The following is a 22,296-nucleotide window of genomic DNA, read 5'->3' on the forward strand; positions in this document are numbered from 1 at the left end:
CGGATCTGCTTCCTGCCGCTGGTGCGTTCTCTTTACAACTCACACAGGATGCTCACGAGCGGACCACGGAAAAACGGCCGGAAGAAAAGTCTGATTAACATATTACAGCTAAGGGACAACAATTTGAATGCGCGTTATTCTGGTACTGTACGGGCACAGACCGATGTTCCCAGAACGCCCACAGCTCCAGTAGTTCACCCACGTTCACACTGCACTGATTACAGTACGAGATGTCGGGATTTTAAAAGATGTCCACGAAAAAATGGCCAGGTCCATGTGGACACTCTGTACAGAAGCCGCCCTCACCATGGCTTATCAAACAGATAATCAAAGCAGGCAGGTAAAATGACAAGGAACCGAAAGCACGTAGGCCACTCGAAACAGAAGGCGTGACTCGCCCAGGCTCCGCCCACACTGACATTCCAGCGCACCCACCTCAGGGTGGAGCACAGCGACCACCAGGGGGCAGCACGCAGGGGCATGCAGATCGTGACACACAGAAAAGCAGGGTTTGGAGAGGGGAGACAAGGAGCACTGGGAAGAAAGAGCGAAACGGAAACGTTTTGCTCATCGTCATGAACGAACAGTAAAGCACGCACACTCGCACGCACGCACCCTTCTGGTCAAACCTATGAACTACTACAACTACTACACATGTTTCATCATACAGGTGTCCTAAAGGCACAACACAGGGTGGAAAACGAACACTGACAAAAAAGGAAAATTCCTCACAGACACCAGTGGTAAGTGACGACAGACACAGGAAGGCAAGTCCTGCCATGTTCCGACTCCTGGAACAAGACAGTCAACCTGTACCATTAATGCCCAAGACCGACATCAAACAGAACCTCAATATTGCAGCAAGCTGCCTCGGTAAATGTGAGGCCGTATGGAAATATGGTAATCAATTAGGAAATAAATGCAGGGAAATGACTACTGGACTACAGAACTCTACATCGAGGTGCTGTAGTCGCATCCTAATTAGCATAAAGTTAAAATAATACACGGCAATATACAGAACGAAAACAAAGTTACACAAAAACTCACTGCAGGCATGAAATAAATGAGAATGAAACAGAGATGACAAAAACACTAGTTCTTTGTAGCCAAAAATAACCAGAACCATAGAGATGACAGCAACTGTAAAACTGGGCAGTAGTGCACAGTGCCGGGGCAATGTGTGAAACATGACAACGCAGGGTGTGTAGCTCTCAGAAGACAAAAAGAAAAAAAACCACTCCAGTTAGAAAGCCCAAGACTGACATGTAAACCAAATTCAGTGCAGAAAGAGGAACAGAGAAAGTAAAAAAAAAAAAAAAAAGTTTTTATCTTCCACAAGACCATCATCAAGAGATTTTCCATCAGGCTACTTATTAAAGCCCACAGGAAGATTCAGTGTTTCGGAAAAACGGTTTTTTACATTAGTAACACTGCTAACGCTGCGTTCTCAGGCCACACTGACGTCCAACCAAGCCTCTCTCATGCTCACCTATAGTCCAACAGCAGGATTAACACCACAGCCCAAAAATAGCCCCCCTTCTCCTCTCCGCCCGCGGCCCCCCTGCCTCCGTCTTCTGAGTGTCTGACTTTGCACTCATGCTTGCTCGAGTAAACTCACGAAAAGGTTTTAAAAAAAAAAGAAAGAAAAAAAAAAACCCCACCTCAGCCAGCAAACATCATTAATGAGAAACAGAGAAGTGAAAGCAGTACTGGGTTAGGTTAGGCTGATATATGACCAATACAACAGTTCCTTAAAACCACACTATTTTGGTTTCATACTTTTCTTCCCACTTCAGGATGTGTTAATATTACAACGGTGCCTTCGCACTCCACACTGTAACATCAAACCCTCCACCGGCATCTAGAAGAGGCCGGGGTGTCCTTTGAGACGCACGGTTTCAGCATCATCTCCCAGAACCACAGCAAAACCACATCTCAGTTCAGTCACAGCCCAGATAACCACGAAGGACTCCGAGCCTCGGCACAGCTGGGAACATCGGTCCGCTGCTTGTGGAGGAAGAGAAAGAGAAATAAGACTAGAGAGAGAGCCACGTCAGAGTGGAGTCCTGTTCAACAGTGCTGGGGGGGGGGGGGGGGGGGGGGGGGGGGGGGGGAAGTGGACAGGGTCACTGGAGCAGGCCTGCAGATTTTACATTAAGCAAGATTTGTGAGGCAGCAAGACACTGGAAAGCCTGGAAATTTGGAGCAAGGACATCAGTTAAATAAGTGCCATTTCTGATTTTTTCCAAGCACAGTTATCCACATAAGAAAGCAAAGAAAGAAAATAAGAAGAAAAAGGAGGTGAGAAACTGGTTACTGTAAACCTGTATGTGTGCGTGAGTGAGTGTGCGTGTGTCCGTTCCCCCTTGACGGAAATGGAGTGTATAACTAGCTGATCTCAGCCTTCTGCTTCCTCTAGACCCCTGCAAGCCACCAGATCCACAGCCTCAAACAAAATGTCGCCCCCTCTCTCTCTCTCTCACCTTAATGAGAGGTTGTGGAGAGACTTGTCAGCATGGCAATAATTACAGAAACTACGGTATTCACCAGCTGAAACAGGCCCCCAACCCCCACAGAGCTCAGGTTAGCATGTGCACACACACACACACACACCATATAATTTAAAAAAAACACCTTTAGAAGCAGTCAGCCCTCTTCATGTATGTAAAACTGCCTGAGAGTGAGTATTGTGTTAATAAGACGACTGAATGGAATCAAACAACACCAGTGTCTTCTCACCCCTGTAATTCAGATCATAGTCAGAGACCAGTCCAAACTGCCCCAGGCACACAGAGGCCAGTCCAAACTGCCCCAGTTACACAGAGGCCAGTCCAAACTACTCCAGTCATACTCACGTCAGCACAACAGCCATAATTCACGAGCTCAAAAACACAGGGAACTTAAAGGTTTCCTTTTTAAAAAATGAATGCAAACCTTCTAATAAATAAATGTTCCTGGCAAACGCATTTCACACACAGGCCAAACTTTTAAAGTTCGAACACAATAAATAATTTTAAATGAACAAATAAATAAATGACATCATTAGGTAACCAAATAACCCCCCATACATGTTACAGAGCCTGCTACTGTCGGAAACAAACAGTCTGTCTCGTCTGCCTCGAGTTTGTTTTTAGCTGCCGTTACTGACAGTTTGTCCAGCCAACAGCTACACGAAGCTCTGTGGCTTTCCAAAAAATGTAAAGTATCCTAAAGTAAAATGTTTTACATCATTTTTCAATTTGTGGAGGTTTTGTGGAACCGACCACAAGAAAAGACAGATGGTTCCAACGGAAATCAGATGAGTTTAAGTCATCCACTAGTGCAACGTTTTTAAAAAGCCTGGATGTCATTTCACTTTATTGCTTGACGCTCTGAATGTCAATTCACGTTGTGGTTGTTTTGAGTTTTATATTTTATCCGCACTGAAAGACCCTCGAGTGCAAGACAGTTCCAAGCCACCACCTACAGGACACTGTGTGAAACCCTGCAGTGCATCTGCCATAGACATTTCTAAATGTCACATGCTCTTACTCACTTAACCATTATTAAACCTTATTAAGCATTATTAACAGGTGTACTAACATACTACATGTTCCTCATGAACTACAGCCCTTTTCCAAAATGTGCCTTGTTTTCCTGGTAGGTGTACCACCTGGACACACAGCATCCACCTGGCCCATATGCAGTCGACTCATTTTAGAGAAGGGAATATCACATCAGGATTAAGAAGGTGAATTAATTAGGTAATATCATTAAGATGCAAGCTTCTGATTGGCTAGTGTTACTGAACCACGAGTTCCTGACTGGGTAGTGTTATTGAACCAAGCTCCTGATTGGCTTCTTAAGAGCATCTGGGTCAGAGGGTATGTAGACTACAGCAGGGAGTAGACCATATTGCTATACAACAGACAATCCATATGTCTGTAGTTTTATTTCTGATGTTTACCAACAATACACAAATAGCTTATGCAAAAACAAAAAACAAAACCTTGTGTTTTACGCAGGTTTAAAAAAACTCCACTATGACACCTCTGGTGGTTAATCATCTCTACTCGTCTAAATCTCTATTTTGGTCTAAATCTCTTGTACGGTGTTCCTGGATGGACTGACAATATTCCAATACGCTTTTAAAAAAACGTGTATTATGAAGAAATCAACTGAAATAATTCAAACAATCACCCAACCCCTGGAGTACAGCCCTTCTGCTCTCACTCGTCAGGGAGGTTGACGGAGCTTCTCCCTCCGTGTAGACAAAGGACGAGGTGCAAACCACCTTGGGTGTAGAATAGTCCCATCAGCAGTCTCCACCTGCGCCTCAGAGCAAGCGCATCACTATCCTCCACCCACGCAGACACCATGACAGGCCAGACAACTACAGCAACAGGACCTGGGTGTGACCGACCCATAAATCCATACATAAATGTCTACACACTGTGTACGCTGACCTCCTGGTTGGCAGGCAACATACCCTGCACCGTTTTGGCTTCCTGAGAAGGACTGTTTAAAATGACAGAGGGGAATAATGGGACAATAAGGGGAGGTTTTTGAGGAGCTGGCCTGGAGCCTGGCGACCAACCACAATCACCCCACGGTCCCCTGGCATCTCTGCCATGCAAAACACTTCTGCGTATGGGTCTCCAGTCAAATTCTTTCCAGTTAATCGCTTAAACGAGCACAGACAGCAGAAATTCAAAAATGTTTTCTCCACAGAGTCAAGCTTTTAAAGAATTCAGTCATTTAACCGTTTTATCATCTTAAAAACACTTTTCATTATGATTTTCAGCTCTTCCGCAGCCTGGGTGCTTTTCTCAAGAAAACACACAGAGGTTCTATGGTTTATTTTCCTTTGTTCACATTAATTAGTCACAGTTTCTTTCATGCTACATTTAGCTGCTTACATCAGCTAACTGGTTTGCTAAAACAGTCCCCAATTTAGTGGGAGTGTCACTAAAACTGTACAGGGACTTTAAAGAGCGACCTCATGCAGTCATTTTAAGAACAGTTCTGCAATGGTAGATGCAGTTCTCACATGTTTTGATGAAGTCTAAGACTTGGTACAGCCAGTAACAGAAGGTCTGTAATCCAGAGTGCCCATGTAAATACAGGCTACTGAGCCAACACTAGATGCACTTGGCTTGGCCTGATTTGAAGCTTTTCTGCCCAATAACAGCTATTAACCGTTTTTCCACACACTGAAAACTTGTCCCACCAGACCTTCTCCTGATCACGGTATATTTTAAAAGGAAAGAAACCATCCAAACGCATTTGAACATTGATTAAAAGGGCAGAAGCTCAGTTGACCGACGATTTCAGGCGACCTTACCGAAAAACTCCTTCAGTCGGGGAGCTAGACACAGCCTCCACTCAGGAAATATCCTCTCCTCGCCCACGTCCTGAACGTTTTCTAACCAGAATAATAAACTGCAAACGGGAGGCTAACATAATGCCGCGCCGGCGTTACCGGAACCGTTAAATCCCGGCCAGGTTGATTACAGGTTAGCCGGTTAGCATTCCCTTCATTCAGGCTAACGCTAGCTAACCACGCTACCAGGCCGGCGACATTGTTTTTTCGGATTTCCAAACATTAAATAAATTATTGAATAAATAATGCAATCCTGTCACGCATATTCACATCGTTAAAGCCGTTTCAGTCGCTTGTTTTCCCTTGGCTTCAGAGCCATAGAGATGGCTTGTAGCATTAGCGTTATTTAGCCGTTCATTTGAGACTAGTGAGGGCTAAGCTAGCTAGCTAAAACCTAATAAACCTTACCTGCAGTTAATGGGTCCACACACTAGTCTTCTGCTTTAGTCCTGTGATCTGTTATTTGAAACATAGCGTCCGACTGAGAAGTAGAAGATTTATCTATGTGTGGAGCTATAGCTGAATATAGACCGCTACAGTACTAAGCGCATCATCGTTGCTCTTTGTGGGCTGGTTTTCCAGTATCTATCCAGCGTGAGGACTCCACCTTCATCTCTACCTCAAACTAAATCTCCATCTCCACCTCCGACGTGTTTTCACACGAAAAGTTATCCTTCCTTCTTTGAAGTTGTTTGGTATCTTTAAACCAGCTCACTTTCCCGTGTTTTCTAATGTTTTAGAGTCATAAAATACATAACAAAGATAAAATACGATTATAGAATCTTTTAGTCCTTTCATATTTAATAGGGGTTTCATTATGTAATGACTAAATATATGACTTACAATCATAATTAAAACTGCCAAACCTGAACCTGTTTAGGTCAGGCAAAAGCAGTAATGTTTTTAGATAATAGGTTTTCTCTGTTCTCTACATATTATACATGGTATTATTACCACCACTACCAAAAAGATCTGTTAAAAATACTTTAAAATATTTTGCATAGAAATAGCACATATTATGCATACTAGCTTTATAATAGCTAGATTTAATATAATATATAATTATGAAAGAAGATTTGGAAAAGATGTAGAAAGTTTAGTCAACAGTGGTTGCAGTAGTAATCGGAGCATATATATAAAGTGTATGTTTTTGTGCATCACATAGCTTTAGGATCATAGCCTATACAATTATGCATATGGGTATGAACATTATAATACTACTCAATTTGTATTCTTTAGGAATAGATAGAAATATGAGTCTAAAGAGACCTCACGTTCCCAGCTATAATGTAGTGTTATGATCATCCTAACTTTTAGAGATGCAATTTATTATTGCTAGTCTTTATGGAAACAAAAAAAATACAAACAAAAAAAACATCTAAATGAGGTTTGTGGAGCAATGAACCATTTAACAGATCCACTTGTTTCTCGTTCAATTAGTTTCGGCTGCGTCCATTTACAAATCTCCCACGTGACGCCGCACGCGCGCCTCTGGTCCACAGCCGAACGGAGAGAGCTGCGTGAGGCACTTCAGGATGCAGTGTGTTTCCTGCACGAGCAGATGGAGCCACTGCACCCTCCTCTTCCCACACACGACTCCTCCGTTAGAACCGGCCACGCGCGGTGGAAAGTGTGCAGACGAAATGCACCGTTTCAGCGGTGATTTAGCTTTAGATAGATATTTACTCGCGCGTTTGTTCTATATGCAGACGACGGTCTTGAATATAAAAGGATGAGAAGCCACAAACTGCTGCTGTGCAGATCTCCCCTGCTGCAAACACACCGAGCGTGCTTTTGATCATATTGCAATGATTTATAAAGATATAGAGCCTGTCTATAAAGCGCCATCTGGTGGAGTTTGTGGAGAAGACGTTCAGTTAACCCCTTTACTCACCGGCCGTTTTAATTACATTATCGCGTAATAAACAGACTATACACGCTTCCGAATTCACGATGCGTGTTTTCTGTGGTTTCACTCGTCACATTAGAGCTCTTAAACGCTGTATCGTATCGACTGAGAAGGGTGATTACAGAAGCTGTGGTCGCGTTGCGAATAACCCGTTTTTAATCACGCAGGAAGCAGGCAATATACAAAACAGCAAACAGCAGTAAGAAAAAAACAGTATGAGCTTGCCCGCGGGATGTCAGCCAGCATTTTACTGCAACGTGCACAAATATGCCGCAAGATGCAGCAGACCATGCAGTACATACGCGCGAGAACAGCATGGACCACCTGTACGGTCCCGCCTCCATCTCTGTCTCATTTTTCTACTATCTGTATTAGCATAAAGGTCTTCAACACGAGAAATATAAAGCCCTCCTCCTCCCCATCTCGTGCCACACACTTATTGGTTTTCCCTCGTGGCCTCACGCTGCGATCGCAGTGACGCGCGTGCTCTGGCAGCCGGGACAAGGAAAATCGATGTTAATTTAGGGTCTTTTTTTGTTCTCGCGTGATTTATAAATATGCACGAGCCTCTGTTGAAAGAATTTTTTTTTTTGCCATTAGGTCACCAAGGCCAACCGAATAAAACAGGAAAAATCAATCTGGAGACCTTTATTGGGATGTAGAACCTGGTCTTCTAGAGATTACTGTGTGTGCGTGTCTGGCTACATGTTTTATGTCTTGAGAACAGCTTGTCCTGAAGTGGAAGGACTGTTACATCTCATACCAGTGGAAAAATCGAAGCTGTCAGAGGGACGCACTTGTTGATTCATTTTTTTTTTTTTATTATTTCACACATCAACATTTAGCAAAGACATTATACCATTGACACTCTTTAAAAGACACTATACAAAATAAATAGATGAATATTAAGAGATTCATCGATTGCACATTTGATGAAATGGGGTTTGGTTTGGCAAACACTGTACAAAGACGAAACAGGCACACACACACACACACACACACACAGTCACATACACAAAGATAAGCGCATACACACAGATACTCATTTGATTGGCGAGTCTAGGATCTCTTGGTAATCCTGCCGTATGGCCCTGCCGACCCAGTAGAGCTTGACGCCAGCAAGGACAAAGACGCTGACCATGATGACTAGCGCACCGAAGACATCGTAGGCGGAGGGAACCATGCGTAGCACCACCAGCTGCAGAAACATGGCCACGACGATCTCCAGGTGCTGCACAGTGCTGACAAGGGCTGGGTGGAACCGGTTCAGGGCGTAGTAGACGCCCAGGAAGGCCACGGTGGAGCAGATGCAGATGCCGGCCAGGTAGCCCCATGTCTCGCCGTCCAGGGGAATTATGGGCTCCTGCATTACGAACATGGTGGAGGCCCCCCACGCTGTCCCTGTCCAGCCGAACGTGAACAGCGCCGTCCACATGCTGACGCGCTCTTTGATGGCCCGGTACACGATCATGGAGAGCGCAGCGGTCAGTCCCGCTACGACGGTCATGGTGTAGCCGAAGGCCTCTTTCCAGAAGCCCACGGCCGACTTCTCCTCGCCGGCGACGTTGGGGATCATGACCAGGCACATGCCGAAGAGGCTGCCCACCACGGTGACGACGTCCGTGTAGGTGAGGCGCTCTTCCACCAGCAGAAAGGCCAGCACGGCGCTGAAGACCGTGGTGGTCGCCCGCCACGTGACCGTGCCGTTGCTGGGCGGAACGATGGCGAAGGAGGTGTAGGCGCACGTGATGGAGATGACATTGCACACGCCGTAGAAGAACAGGCGCAAGCGGTAGCCCTCCGGACCGAACGGCGGCTCCTTGTGGTAGAGGACCACCAGGATGGACAGCACCTGGATCACGGAGCGGATGAAGATGAGCTCCAGGGATGGGACCTTGGAGCGGTCGGCCGCCAGGCGCGTGATCAGGGCCACGCAGCCGTGGGCGACGGCCGCGGCGAACAGCGCCCCCCAGGTGACCCGCGACGCCAGCACTGATGCTTCTCCGAAACTGGCCAGCTGGCTCCCCACGCCTTTCTCCCTCTGCTCTCCTGCCGACCGAGGACGCGTCTCCATCGTCCCAAACAAAGTCCTCCCACGCCCGGTGTCCGACACCAGCCTCTTGCTGGGGTTGTTGTCCACGAAGGAGCCAAAATCCTCAAAAGAGGGCGCGTCATCATAGCCCTCATCGCCTGGCTGGGGGAAGTGTGTGGCATATTTTACTGTAACTGTGTTGGGGTGGATTTTGACCCGCTTCTTTGACCCATACTGCTGGCTGGACAGAGACGGATCCATATTTCTTACCTCAGTTATGGAACTGCAAACCAAAACCAAGACACCATTTAGTGGTAGTAGTAACTAAAAGGCCCAACAGTGTACAGATGCATCCGCATTTTCCTAAAACAAACGTACTGACACATTCGAGATTTTTTTATTCTTCAGCATCTTATTTTTAGCCCAAGGTTACACAAGGAAGCGGTGCAAACGCAGTTTCATTTCCAATTTACACAATTTCAACTTCACTGAAGTTGAAATGTCAGCATATTTTTGGTACAAGTAAGTACGGAGGATTTCTCAAATTCCGATAAAATGCTTCATAATTCATAACTCACTGCTTCGGTGTTCTTTTTTATCAGGTGTGTGTGTGTGTGTTCACGCGTGTTTGTTTCCATGTGCAAAGCAATTTCTCCCACTATTTCTATATTTAAGCACAGCCAGGCCTGGATAAGGCATACAGTGCGGCGATCTTAATTCAATGCGACAGCGCAGGAATTATGTAACGGAAGGGAACTGGAAGTGCTACCAGGAGAACCCTGAGAAACGACATGCTCGCTAGCATTTGGGGGACGATCGCGTCATCGTTTTGAATAGTCCACATGGAAAACGCAGTGACTAAAATGAAAAACATTCACTGATCGGTCGAGGCTGTGAGAGGCAGGTTTCCGGATGTAATAGGCTACCGGCTACGCTTTTGTGTTGTCCGAGCGGGCTGGGTCTGTGGTAGGCTCTTCAACGTAAACTCTGCCCCCTACCACCAGGGGGCGGCAAAACCATCCACGAATGTTTCAAAAACAAACCAGGTTGTTTCTTGAGGCTATATCTTCACTAATAGCAGTGTATGTTCCCTAGCAGACATTGTTAGGTGTGGAGACCGAGGAAAAATATATATTAAAAAAACATATATATATATATAATGTATAAACTGCGGAAGGCATACGCAAACACTCCTCAGTTTCTCTCCTCGAACTGGGTTGAATGAACGAACTGTACACTGCGTCTCTCATGTCAAAAGTGAGCCACCAGAAGATACACTTGGCTTTATTTTAAAAACGAGAACGCAGTTTTCCCGAAGAGCAGAGAAATTACTAATAATTAGAGAATTGGGCTTCTTCCATCAGAAATATGCAAAAGGAATACACTATCCTGTATCCTGTTTTCAAATGACGTTACAGTCAGTTATTTTTAAGGAAATCGTAGACCGATGTGGTTCATTATTTCAATATATAAGGATCGTACTGGAAATACAATATTTTCCACCATATAGATACTAGTCCTAGATTGACTGGAAACCTGTGCATCAAATTTTAAATTACTTTTTCCTTCCATTGTACCACGTCATATAACTGTGCGTAATGGTGCAAATCTTGGTTTGTTTTACACTGTTACCTAAATTATTTGTGCTCTCAAACCCATCTGTGGAACACGTCATGCACCCCCTCGTGCGAAATATGTTCGTGCGGTTCGATGTTGCCAATAATTTTTTTTTAAATCGGAAATCCAAAAGTCGCCGATCACTCACCTGGCACTTCTGAAACGCGAGGACCTCAGAGCCCGTGAAGAAGGACGCGACCCGTGGCTTCAGGAGATAGGTCCCCCATCCTGTCCTACGGCGGATGCGGCGAACGTCTCCGAGACGCTACGCCTCTCAGTGGTGGCTTTTTCTGGGGTACGAGAGCGAGAGAAGGGGGCGCATTCCTCGCTCATTCCCCGGATCAAATTCAGTGTTTTACAGCGCGTACGTGGATGTGAACTTCATCGTCCTCATCATCATCATCATCATCATCATCATCATCATCGTCATCATCGTCATCATCCCTCGAGCTGGTCTCGTAAAAACGTGGTTAAGAAAGATTTCTTTGCCTAATCATATCTCTCTTGAGTTCTTATAAAATTTATTACAATAATACTTTCAGTATTTTCATATTAAATATGTTTCAAATCTGGTAAAGGAACATGGATGCTTTTCACTTTGGCATGGATGGAACTGTACCAAGAACAAGTTGTTCATAGCGCACAGCTGGGTCAGCTGTCATGTCTTGTCTCACTCTGGACATCGGGGGTTTATCCTGAACCTCTACATCACAGAAACCGAATCAGACTCAGAATGAATCTGATTCAAAAGGAAAGATGTCTCACTCTGGAGGCCTTTAATTTAAATTACCCCTCTCGCTCTCTCTCGCTCTCTCTCGCTCTCTCTCTCTCTCTCTCTCTCTCTCTCTCTCTCTCTCTATATATATATATATATATATATATATATATATGTCTATCACTCTCACTTTCTCTGTTTTTCTCTCTGTCACTCTTACTCTCTGTCTCTGTCGCTGTCTCTCTCTCTCTCTCTCTCTCTCTCTTTCTCTCTCTCTCTCTCTCTCTCTCTCTCTCTTTCTTTCTTTGTGTCTGGAGCCTTTTTGGATTGATGACCAATCTTAGTAGATAAGGCAGGCAGGTGAGCGAGAGTAAGGCAGACAGAAGAAGGCTGGTCCTCCCAGATGGTTCATACCCTGGAAAAGCAAACCCTGAGATCCTCATGCCTCAGTCAACTCTCCCAAATGCCAAGCTCCACAACACTGTTTTAATCTCAGTGGAAGCCATCTTCAGCAGGTTTTTTTTTTTTTTTTTCAATTTCACAGGTCATTATGGCAGGGTTTCCCTTGCTGCACTTATTGATCAGGCCCATTTATTGATTGCTGTTGTGATACCAGCTCAATTGAAATAAACCTGTGTGCACGCAAGGTTAGGGCCAAATGCACAAAACGGCCATCGTAACTGTGTAAACGCAGATAAAACTCTGTGAAATCAACTTGAAGAGGAGTCAAGACAGCATGTACATTTCCAGGAGGTTTTCTGTCCCCAGAGAAGATGGGTCTGTCCAGGCACAGAGCTGCAGCCTCGCACGTGTGAGTGTATCCCTGGACTCTGGCCATCTGCTTGCCTCAAGCTGGGGAGTGTGAGCAGAGGTGAGGGTTACAGCCCAGACGCAGTGCAGGCTCAACCACCAGCAGGCACGAGTAGAGTGTTGGCGGCATTATCAGCTGAAAAGGCCCAGTGAGCGCACATTTTCCTGCTATTTCTGCAGTCTGTAGACACGATGCCTTTGACTTTCCCAGATGCTACTAACATCCAGTCACCAAAGTTCAAGTTCTTTTGGAATTCAAGTATACAAGCCTGGCCTGAGTGCTGTGCGTTCATAATAAATCTGAACACAGGCTCTGCCTTCAGCTTTCACACCACAGTCAAAAAGCTTTGCTGGCCAAAACCTGGTGAAAGGGATAGAGAAGCAAATAGGAGGTCACATCAAGTTAGCTCTGGCCCAACAGCAACCATAATTGGGTGCTTCTAATAAACAAGCCTGGTTTTGGTACAAAAACATAATTATAACATGGATAAGTAGCATGCTGCCTGTTTGCTCCAGTGAACATCAAAGTTTGATAGTACTAATGCTAGGGCACCATGATCGATAGAGCCAAGGTTTGCTTTCTGGAAACATTCACATATGAAAAGACCAAGGATCAATATTTGGACGGGGAAATGGCCTCAGTTGCTATGGAAACCGTAACCATTACCACCACCGCCACCACCAACGAGACCTGTGCACCCTGTGCAGTTATCAGCAGAGCCTCGGAAACGCTTGGACAAACCAGAACAGGGTCAACGACCTGCTGAGTGTTTCAAAATTAAAAGCTACATTTTTCAAAAATAAACTCTTTTAAAAAAAAGCTCGTTCAAACCGACAACTCATGAGCTACTTTGTAATAACCCGCTGAGGTAATATTTCAAATATCGTCAGTGCCAGCGCTGCTAAATCCAGAGATTTGCGACGATGCATATATCTCTGAACAGCAGGAGGCACACCACCGGTAAATTGCCCTGATGCAGAGAGAAGCTGCTCGGATGTGCCAGTGATGAGAGATCTGCTCAGTCTGCTCAGTCAGGCCATGTGTGGCTCTGTTCTCTGACGTGTTCCCTCCCAGGGCTCACCAACACAATGCTGGCACATACACCTCAGCGTTGTGCGGCTCTCGGGAGAGTGAGAAGTGGCTGAGACTTAAAAGGGGAAAAGGGCAGAGCGTGAGAAACACGGAGCATAACCACAAGCATGGCCTATGGTTTCTGAACAATCAGACCGAAAATTAAAACCAGTGACCTATTAGAAAGATTTAATCCCAGCTATTTTCAAGGGCGTAGAGGGCTACACTTGCTAGGGACCCCAAGTCCTGTGGCTGTACCCTCAAACACTTCACCCTGAGCACCAGGGCTCCCCTCTCAACTGGTGAGGAACAGCTTTCTTTTCATTAAAGCATCCAGATAAAACAAAGCAGCTCCTCTTCTCAGCTAAGTGTGTGAGGGAGCTGTCAAAGCAACTGTCTAGCGATGCCTCGCGATGCCACACAATGCCTAGTGAGGCCTCACCATGCCTAGCGATGACTCATGATGCCTCACGATGTGACGTCTGGTTAGCAGAGAAGGGAGAGTGTGCAACAAGAATTTAAAAATGAAAAAGGGCAGCATTCGTGGTAGCTCAGTGGTCAAGGTACTTGACCAATAATCAGAAGGTTGCCAGTTCATGCCCCACCAATTACCCCTTTTGGGCCCCTGAGCAAGATCCTTAACCCTCAATTACTCAAGTTGTGTTCAGTCAGAATTGTAAGTTGTTTTGGATAAAAATTTCAGCCAAATGCTATAAATGTAAATTTCAACAGAAGTGAGAAATACTATAACAGGACTATAAACAGAATAAAAGACCTTTAACACAGCTCATTTGACATCCGACATGACGAGATGCTGTCAAAAATGAGTATTTAAGCGATAAAAAAAAATTGCTCAGAAATTGTTCTTCCTTGCAGCTCTTTTTTTCCAGCGCTGCACCACGGGATCATCTCTCAGTGAGCACTCGAGGGGACTGTTGTGTGGCACGGCGTAATACACAAGCCTTAGTCACACTCTAAATATCATAACCACTCTGCTACTCTGTTTTCATTTGTCACACAATGAGGTTGCACTAGGACTTCCCGTTTCTCTCTTTTTATAGTCTATATGTCTCTCTCTCTCTCTCTCTCTCTCTCTCTCTCTCTCTCTCTCTCTCTCTCTCTCTCTCTCTCCACCGCACACACATTTGTCTAGTAAACTCAACCATGTCCCTTACAGAAGATTGAAACCTGAAAGACATTTGTGGTTTCTCTCATGTGTTTCCCACACCATCTCCAGAAACATGTACTCGACAAACCCAGGAGTACATTTCTGAGAAAATTGATTTCGTCCTCCAACAGCAGTGACCTGGAATCCAGGACAACAACAGAAACACAGAACCCAGGACAACAACAGAAACGTAGAACCCAGGACAACAACAGAAACGTAGAACCCAGGACAACAACAGAAATGCAGAACCCAGGACAACAACAGTAACGCAGAACCCAGGACAACAACAGTAACGCAGAACCCAGGACAACAACAGAAACGTAGAACCCAGGACAACAACAGAAACGCAGAACCCAGGACAACAACAGAAACGTAGAACCCAGGACAACAACAGTAACGCAGAACCCAGGACAACAACAGAAACGCAGAACCCAGGACAACAACAGTAACGCAGAACCCAGGACAACAACAGAAACGCAGAACCCAGGACAACAACAGTAACGCAGAACCCAGGACAACAACAGAAACGCAGAACCCAGGACAACAACAGAAACGTAGAACCCAGGACAACAACAGAAACGCAGAACCCAGGACAACAACAGAAACGTAGAACCCAGGACAACAACAGAAACGCAGAACCCAGGGCAACAACAGTAACGCAGAACCCAGGACAACAACAGAAAACTACAGCAGAGAACAAAACATACTGGTTTCCCTAAAATCCCATGGACATGATAGACCTGTATTTCTTATCAGCTGCTTTGTGATAATATTTGTTATTATAATTATTGTTATTATAACCACTATATAAATTGAATTTTACGATAAGAGTAGAAGGAGGGAGCTGGATCCCAGGCGCAAACATTTGCTTTAGTTCTGTGTCCAACTAGACAGCAGCGTGCATACAAACGTGTCTTATATACCCGTTTTGACTGGTGTAAAACTGAGTAAACATATTCAAATAATGACAGGGTTGTGTTATGAGTCATATAGTGTAATAGGAAATCATTTCAGTGTTTTGCTTAACAGTATTAATTCTGCTGATCTTTGGTATCGTTTTAGTGTGCTGGAGCATTACTCCATATCTGTCCATCTCTCTCTCACTCTCTCTCTCTCTCTCTCCCTCTCTCTCTCTCTCTCTCTCTCTCTCTCTCTCTCTCTCTCTCATGCTGGACCTTGTACACACACACACTCTATGTACTTCTGCACTTCACCCACCTGAGGACTGAGTCATGTGGGCTTCTAATGCTCAGTCATTAAGAACACTGTTCACTCTGCTCACTCTGTTCACTCTTTTCACTGAGATCACGGTGTTCACTCTGCTTGCTCTGTTCACTCTTTATATCCTGTTTGGATCCTGGTGAAAAAGTAATGAAAGACTGTTGTATATGAATACCCTCAGTCACACACATTATGTCGTTTTGTTTTAGAAAAGTCAAGGAAGGATCCTGTATCTTGTTTTTTATGATCTGACAGTGATCAGTGCTGATCAGCACTGAAAAATATTTTAAGTGTTCTCAGAGGGCACACAGGTAAGAATTATACTGTCTTGTTCCTCGCACAGATCTAGCCAGTGAGTGTGTTCTCCACACAGATCTAGCTAGTGTGTGTGTTCTCCACACAGATCTAGCCAGTGTGTGTGTTCTCCACACAGATCTAGCTAGTGAGTGTGTTCTCCACACAGATCTAGCTAGTGTGTGTGTTCTCCACACAGATCTAGCCAGTGTGTGTGTTCTCCACACAGATCTAGCTAGTGTGTGTGTTCTCCACACAGATCTAGCCAGTGTGTGTGTTCTCCACACAGATCTAGCTAGTGAGTGTGTTCTCCACACAGATCTAGCTAGTGTGTGTGTTCTCCACACAGATCTAGCTAGTGTGTGTGTTCTCCACACAGATCTAGCCAGTGTGTGTGTTCTCCACACAGATCTAGCTAGTGAGTGTGTTCTCCACACAGATCTAGCCAGTGAGTGTGTTCTCCACACAGATCTAGCCAGTGTGTGTGTTCTCCACACAGATCTAGCCAGTGAGTGTGTTCTCCACACAGATCTAGCCAGTGAGTGTGTTCTCCACACAGATCTAGCCAGTGTGTGTTTTCTCCACACAGATCTAGCTAGTAAGTGTGTTCTCCACACAGATCTAGCCAGTGAGTGTGTTCTCCACACAGATCTAGCCAGTGTGTGTGTTCTCCACACAGATCTAGCCAGTGTGTGTGTTCTCCACACAGATCTAGCTAGTGAGTGTGTTCTCCACACAGATCTAGCCAGTGTGTGTGTTCTCCACACAGATCTAGCCAGTGTGTGTGTTCTCCACACAGATCTAGCCAGTGTGTGTGTTCTCCACACAGATCTAGCTAGTGAGTGTGTTCTCCACACAGATCTAGCTAGTGTGTGTGTTCTCCACACAGATCTAGCCAGTGTGTGTGTTCTCCACACAGATCTAGCCAGTGAGTGTGTTCTCCACACAGATCTAGCCAGTGTGTGTGTTCTCCACACAGATCTAGCTAGTGTGTGTGTTCTCCACACAGATCTAGCTAGTGTGTGTGTTCTCCACACAGATCTAGCCAGTGTGTTTGTTCACACAGATCTAGCTAGTGTGTTTGTTCACACAGATCTAGCTAGTGTGTGTGTTCTCCACACAGATCTAGCCAGTGTGTGTGTTCTCCACACAGATCTAGCCAGTGTGTGTGTTCTCCACACAGATCTAGCTAGTGTGTGTGTTCTCCACACAGATCTAGCCAGTGAGTGTGTTCGCACAGATCTAGCCAGTGTCTGTTCTATGTGACAGACACTCCTGAAGTATTGCTTTCATCTTTACCTTATCAGCTTCCATTAGTCCTAAACAAAATCACAACCTGAAATTCCCTGTCATTGGACACTCCCCTCAGGATCTGCAGCAGTGATCAACTCTGATAAGGTCAAGTCTGTAACGTGCATGTGATCTCGGGAGAGTCTGTATGTCCGAACTGTCAAGCTGTATAAATAAAGGCACGTATTATGTTTATGCTGTAGTGTCTCACATCAAGTGCCTTTAAGGTTCACCTGTGGAGTGGATGCACGCTATGAAGTGATCAGCCAGCGTGTACAGGATGTGTTTATCTAAAAGAAATGATGCCTGTCTGCTCCGAGTCTGACAGTAGCCACCAGGGCTCATAATCAGACACTAGCTGAAATTAGGAGTCCAGATATGTTGAGGTTTGATTTTTCCAGTATCTGAGTAAGGACTGGTCAGAGTTTGAACCAATTACAAACTTATACAGGTTTCAAAGTTTCCTACAGAATTGTGAAAGGACATGCAAACTTTTAGGCATGAAGAGAATACTGAGTGAAAGTAAATTTCATTACGTATGAATAAGGCAGTGGCTTTTACAACATACCTTCTTTGGTACAAAACCAACAGTCTCCAACAGCTAATGAGGAGGTAAATTATCAAACACTGCAGTGGTAGTGTTCAAAGAATCAATGCGCCACGATGAGTGAGACAGGGCACTGTGCCGTTTCCTCAGTAACCAGTGTGCAATCTTCCCTTTCCATTAGCCTTTGATGGGAAACAGAGCTGTGCGTGAAGCAGCTCCCTGTTGTCTCACCTGCTCAACACTGTATCATTGTCCTCTGCCTTTTTAGTTCTCCAGCTCTGGATGTGACTGCAGTTCTGCAGAGTGAGCTAGTGCTCGCCAGCCATGTGAGTGTCCTCCCCACTACACACGCAGAGTGATACTACTGCTACTACCACTATTGCTACTACTATTACTACTACTACTACCACTACTATTAACCCTACTGATGGGGGTTTAGCCCATGCAACACCATGCAACTGCTACTCAAGGGAATGAGTGCAGTTATGCATCAACTGCATGCATAAATAAATGGGCAGCCATTTTTGTAGTGGGTTGTGGTTTTGAACGGCAGTAACCAGAGAGATGGATTTTCAATACGCATGAGACACTCTGGATGAGCCTGGAAAACAGCTATTAATCAGACACTTAGCACATGCACATTTATCGCGGCCTTTTCATCTGTGATACATCCAAACAGCACTGCAGTCACTGCAACAGGAAGGCACTCAGAGCTTGTCATTCTGTCAGCCTGAGAGCTGCTCTCTGAGAGTTCTTGCTCTGCTTCGCGATGTGAGATTCCTGAGATTGGTTTAAACCTGTGTCCTGCGGTGAGAGGTGACTGGTCTCATGAGTAGTGGTGACCTGTAGTTTTCTTGGCCCACCCTGAAACCTCCCAATCATAAACCATGTGTTTTACAGACTGCTTACTGGGTTATCATAACTCACACTGAGCTTATGTGTCACCAGACGGAGATAGCTGAGCAGAACAACATGTACGCACGGATGGGTGATATCATGTATGCAGGGATGGGTGATACCACATATGCAGGGATGGGTGATACCAAATACGCAGGGATGGGTGACACCACATACACAGGGATGGTGGTACCACATACACAGGGAAGGGTGGTACCATGTAGGCGGGGATGGATGGTACCGCACGCATAAGGGTGGGTGGTAGCACATATGCAGGGATGGGTGATACCAAATACGCAGGGAAGGGTGGTACCATGTAGGCAGGGATGGGTGGTGCCATATATGCAGGGATGGATGGTACCGCATGCATAAGGGTGGGTGGTACCAAATATGCAGGAAAGGGTGGTACCACGTGTGCATGGACGGGTGGTACCATGTATGCAGAGGTGGGTGATACCACATATTCAGAGGTGGATTGTACTGTGAGCTGGTGTTTGCTGGCACAGTGACTTTCTTGTTTCATGTGTGACTGTGTTAGATGTTGACAGAAACTCAAAACCTTAAAAATAGATAGAGCTTCAAATCCACCATGTAGACATAATGAACTGGTTAATTGATACATCCATAATCGATTTAGCATGACTAAATTAGAGAGCAGCTCGCTGCTTACCGAATAGACAGCAAAAGGTCTGCATGTGTTTCATTAATTTAAGAGAGAATGTCATTGTTCTATCAGTGAAATCTATACCTGTCATCACCTTCTCTACTATGTACATTTGGCCCACATGGAAAGACCAGAAGGGTCACCAGTCACTGAGGCAGCACCATTATGGACTGGATTAGCTTTCCATCTTTAATCACTGTGGCTCCACGTTGAGTTAAAACGATTCTTCTATAGGGTGAACCAATGGCCTGTGGTGTAGTAAAACTGGATTTCTCTCATAGTAGGATGACTAAATTCTGCTTCATAGTGACAGTCAGAATAACTGAAGACCACCAGCAGGATATCTCAGGATGGCAGAGACAAAGGGGCAGAGCTTTGGTAACAGCCTTCGGAACTCGGTGACATCACAGAGACTTGGTGACAGCGTTCGGAGCTCCGTGACATCACACAGCCTTTGTGATAGCGTTCAGCATTCTGGGACATCACAGAGCCTTTGGGACAGTGTTCGGCATTCTGTGACTGCCTTTGTGACCGTTCGGAGATGTGATTTCACAATGTCTTTGTGACAGCGTTCGGAGCTCGTTGATGTCACAGAGCCTTGGTACACGTGAGAAGCCATGTGGCATGTTGACATCCTTCTAACAGGGGCTTGAGAGGTTACGAGCCTTCTAGGAGTCCTCAGTAACAGACTGACCACAAAAATTGCTCTTATGACCTGAGTAGCTGACAGTTTATTACCTTTGCTCAGATGCAGCTCTTAACCACTGAGGTGTGCTTCTGTAAAGTACACAGTGTCCAGGGCACAACATAGTCCTGCATCACTAACTGACTGCTGTCTCAGGGCCAGCTCGTTAGCCATTATACTTAACAGCTCCACTCCAATGATCCTTGTAGCTCACAGACTCGAAGAAAGAAGTAATAACAGCTTGAAAACACCAAATATAATGTGAGTGATGTGATGTTAATGTGACTCTCAGCATTACACTACACGAGGCTCTCACAAACTTCAGATCAGCCTTGTTTGATTTACGCGGCGCGTGGGAACAACAGACGTCGTCTCGACACGAGCATCAGAAGGACCAGGACTAGACCCCTAATGAGCATGGCTATGATGAACTACCTTTAGGCATAAGGAAGAAATCAGACTCAGGACAGAAATGTGTTCTCTTCTGAGTGTCACTGCATAACAGCAGTAGTAGCAGTACTAAAGCAGTACTAAATGGAAACAGAAATGAAAAAGAAATGATGTGAACAATAATTTTTGGAGGTAATGATATCCTAGTGCATTATGATACTGCCTGCAAATGAATAATACAGTAGTATGTGAGTTGCAGATCCAGTGGGTCCCGAAGGAGGAACCCCAGCAATGCCACTGTCACGACATCCGAGGTAGCATGCCGCCGTCTCACGCGGGCAGCCAATCACGTGGCAGGTGCATGGCTCTGAGATGTAACAGATTGTTAAGTGTGCCTAGACTCTGTGCTAGCGCCCAGCTGACATGTAGAAATCCCCGCGCTGGTGAATCCTGAGGGTTGAAACCCCACTGAATCCTCCATGACGAACATGGCGTGGCCTTTATTTCCTGTGGCGTGATGATTTCATGCTTCGACCCTGTGCGGTTTATAAAGGCCCGGCTGATTGGCCCACGGTGTTTATGAGTGTGTCTGGGCCTGCAGCCGTGGAAACACAATGGGGATGCCGATGGCAGAGATGCCATTTAGGGGCAGCTACAGAGAGGTCAGTACTCAGAGAGCACTGCCTTAATTTCATTAACATGTTGACTCACTGAAACAAAGAGTGAATTGCTTATCATCAATCTGCAAAAAGGCCAAAGTATTTCTCTCTTATGAAGGAAAGTTCCTCCGTTGGCACGCGGATATTATTGCAACGAGTCACTCAGTTTCCATAGTGTGTGACAACATGGCTGTCAAAAGTCTTCTTTAAAAAGGTGTTGTGTTGCTTTCATTCCTCATACTTCAGGTTTCGCAGTACGTTCTATATTAATAATTTATTACCACTGATGATGCCTGTTAATTCAACATAATTATGAAGACGTTAACTTGAGATTTTAAAAGCTTACAGAAGAGGTTCTGATTTTATGTGCTCATTACGTATTGGACCAAGGCCCAGACAGCTTGAGGAGTGCAGTAAGGATTTATTACAGGTGCTGATCTATAGTTCAGGTATTAGTCTGAACCAGTCTCTCACTGGTCAGATATGCGGTCCTGGCTCCTGACCCCGCAGGGCCCGCTCACTGTGCCTTAAGCACTGCCACCCCACACCCCACCGTGTAGCGAGGGGGCATCAGCGCTTTCCGGAATAAGAAAAGAGCCGTGGTGCGCAGGGCGCCCACCTGTGGCTGAACTCCGTTACTGCAGGCATGTCTGACTGACGTGTGTGTTGACTGTGATGTGATGTGATGGACAGAGAGGAGACTCAGGCCAGCCGTATATGGGCGAAACCAGACTCCCTTAAAGCTCAGTGCACCCGGGCTACTTCTGAGCACACTCATCGTGCTGTAGCTTTAAGGTGGGTGTGGCTTATTCGTGGCGGTCAGGACACAGCTCAAAGACAGGGTTAATAGGACACTCGTCTCATTTCTGTCCACTTTGTGGGCATCATTTACGGTGACCTTTAGGTCGGTGTTCATGCTGGAAGAATTCAAGGGCTAAAACGTGAGAGTCGTGTTTAAAGGATT

General features: G+C 45.4%; 2 protein-coding genes across 3 annotated transcripts in view; both read right to left on the reverse strand.

Annotated features, from left to right (window-relative positions):
* The window catches only part of nck1b (NCK adaptor protein 1b), a 30,687-nt gene extending 24,742 nt beyond the window's left edge, over window positions 1–5,945 (reverse strand). The window contains exon 1 of one of the 2 annotated variants that reach the window (XM_035530723.2): window positions 5,771–5,945. The gene's annotated coding sequence lies outside the window, so the exon portion shown is untranslated. Of the gene's footprint in view, window positions 1–5,323; window positions 5,598–5,770 lie in introns of those variants that run through there. The other variant, XM_027021911.3, reaches the window with a different exon arrangement.
* Window positions 5,946–8,062: 2,117 nt separating this feature from the next.
* Window positions 8,063–11,357, reverse strand: slc35g2b (solute carrier family 35 member G2b). Its single transcript, XM_027021923.3, has 2 exons — window positions 11,069–11,357; window positions 8,063–9,586 (listed from the first exon to the last, which is right to left on the reverse strand). The coding sequence occupies exon 2, from the start codon at window positions 9,562–9,564 to the stop codon at window positions 8,314–8,316; it is 1,251 nt and encodes a 416-aa protein (XP_026877724.1). The 5' UTR covers window positions 9,565–9,586; window positions 11,069–11,357; the 3' UTR covers window positions 8,063–8,313.
* Between the last annotated feature and the right edge of the window lie 10,939 nt (window positions 11,358–22,296).

Source organism: Electrophorus electricus, chromosome 14 (genome assembly GCF_041902795.1).
Source record: "Electrophorus electricus isolate QZ-2024a chromosome 14, ASM4190279v1, whole genome shotgun sequence".
Lineage (NCBI taxonomy): Eukaryota > Metazoa > Chordata > Actinopteri > Gymnotiformes > Gymnotidae > Electrophorus > Electrophorus electricus.

Excerpts from the sequence above, each read along its gene's own strand:
- slc35g2b (XM_027021923.3), bottom strand. The coding sequence starts at position 9,564 with ATGGATCCGTCTCTGTCCAGCCAGCAGTATGGGTCAAAGAAGCGGGTC.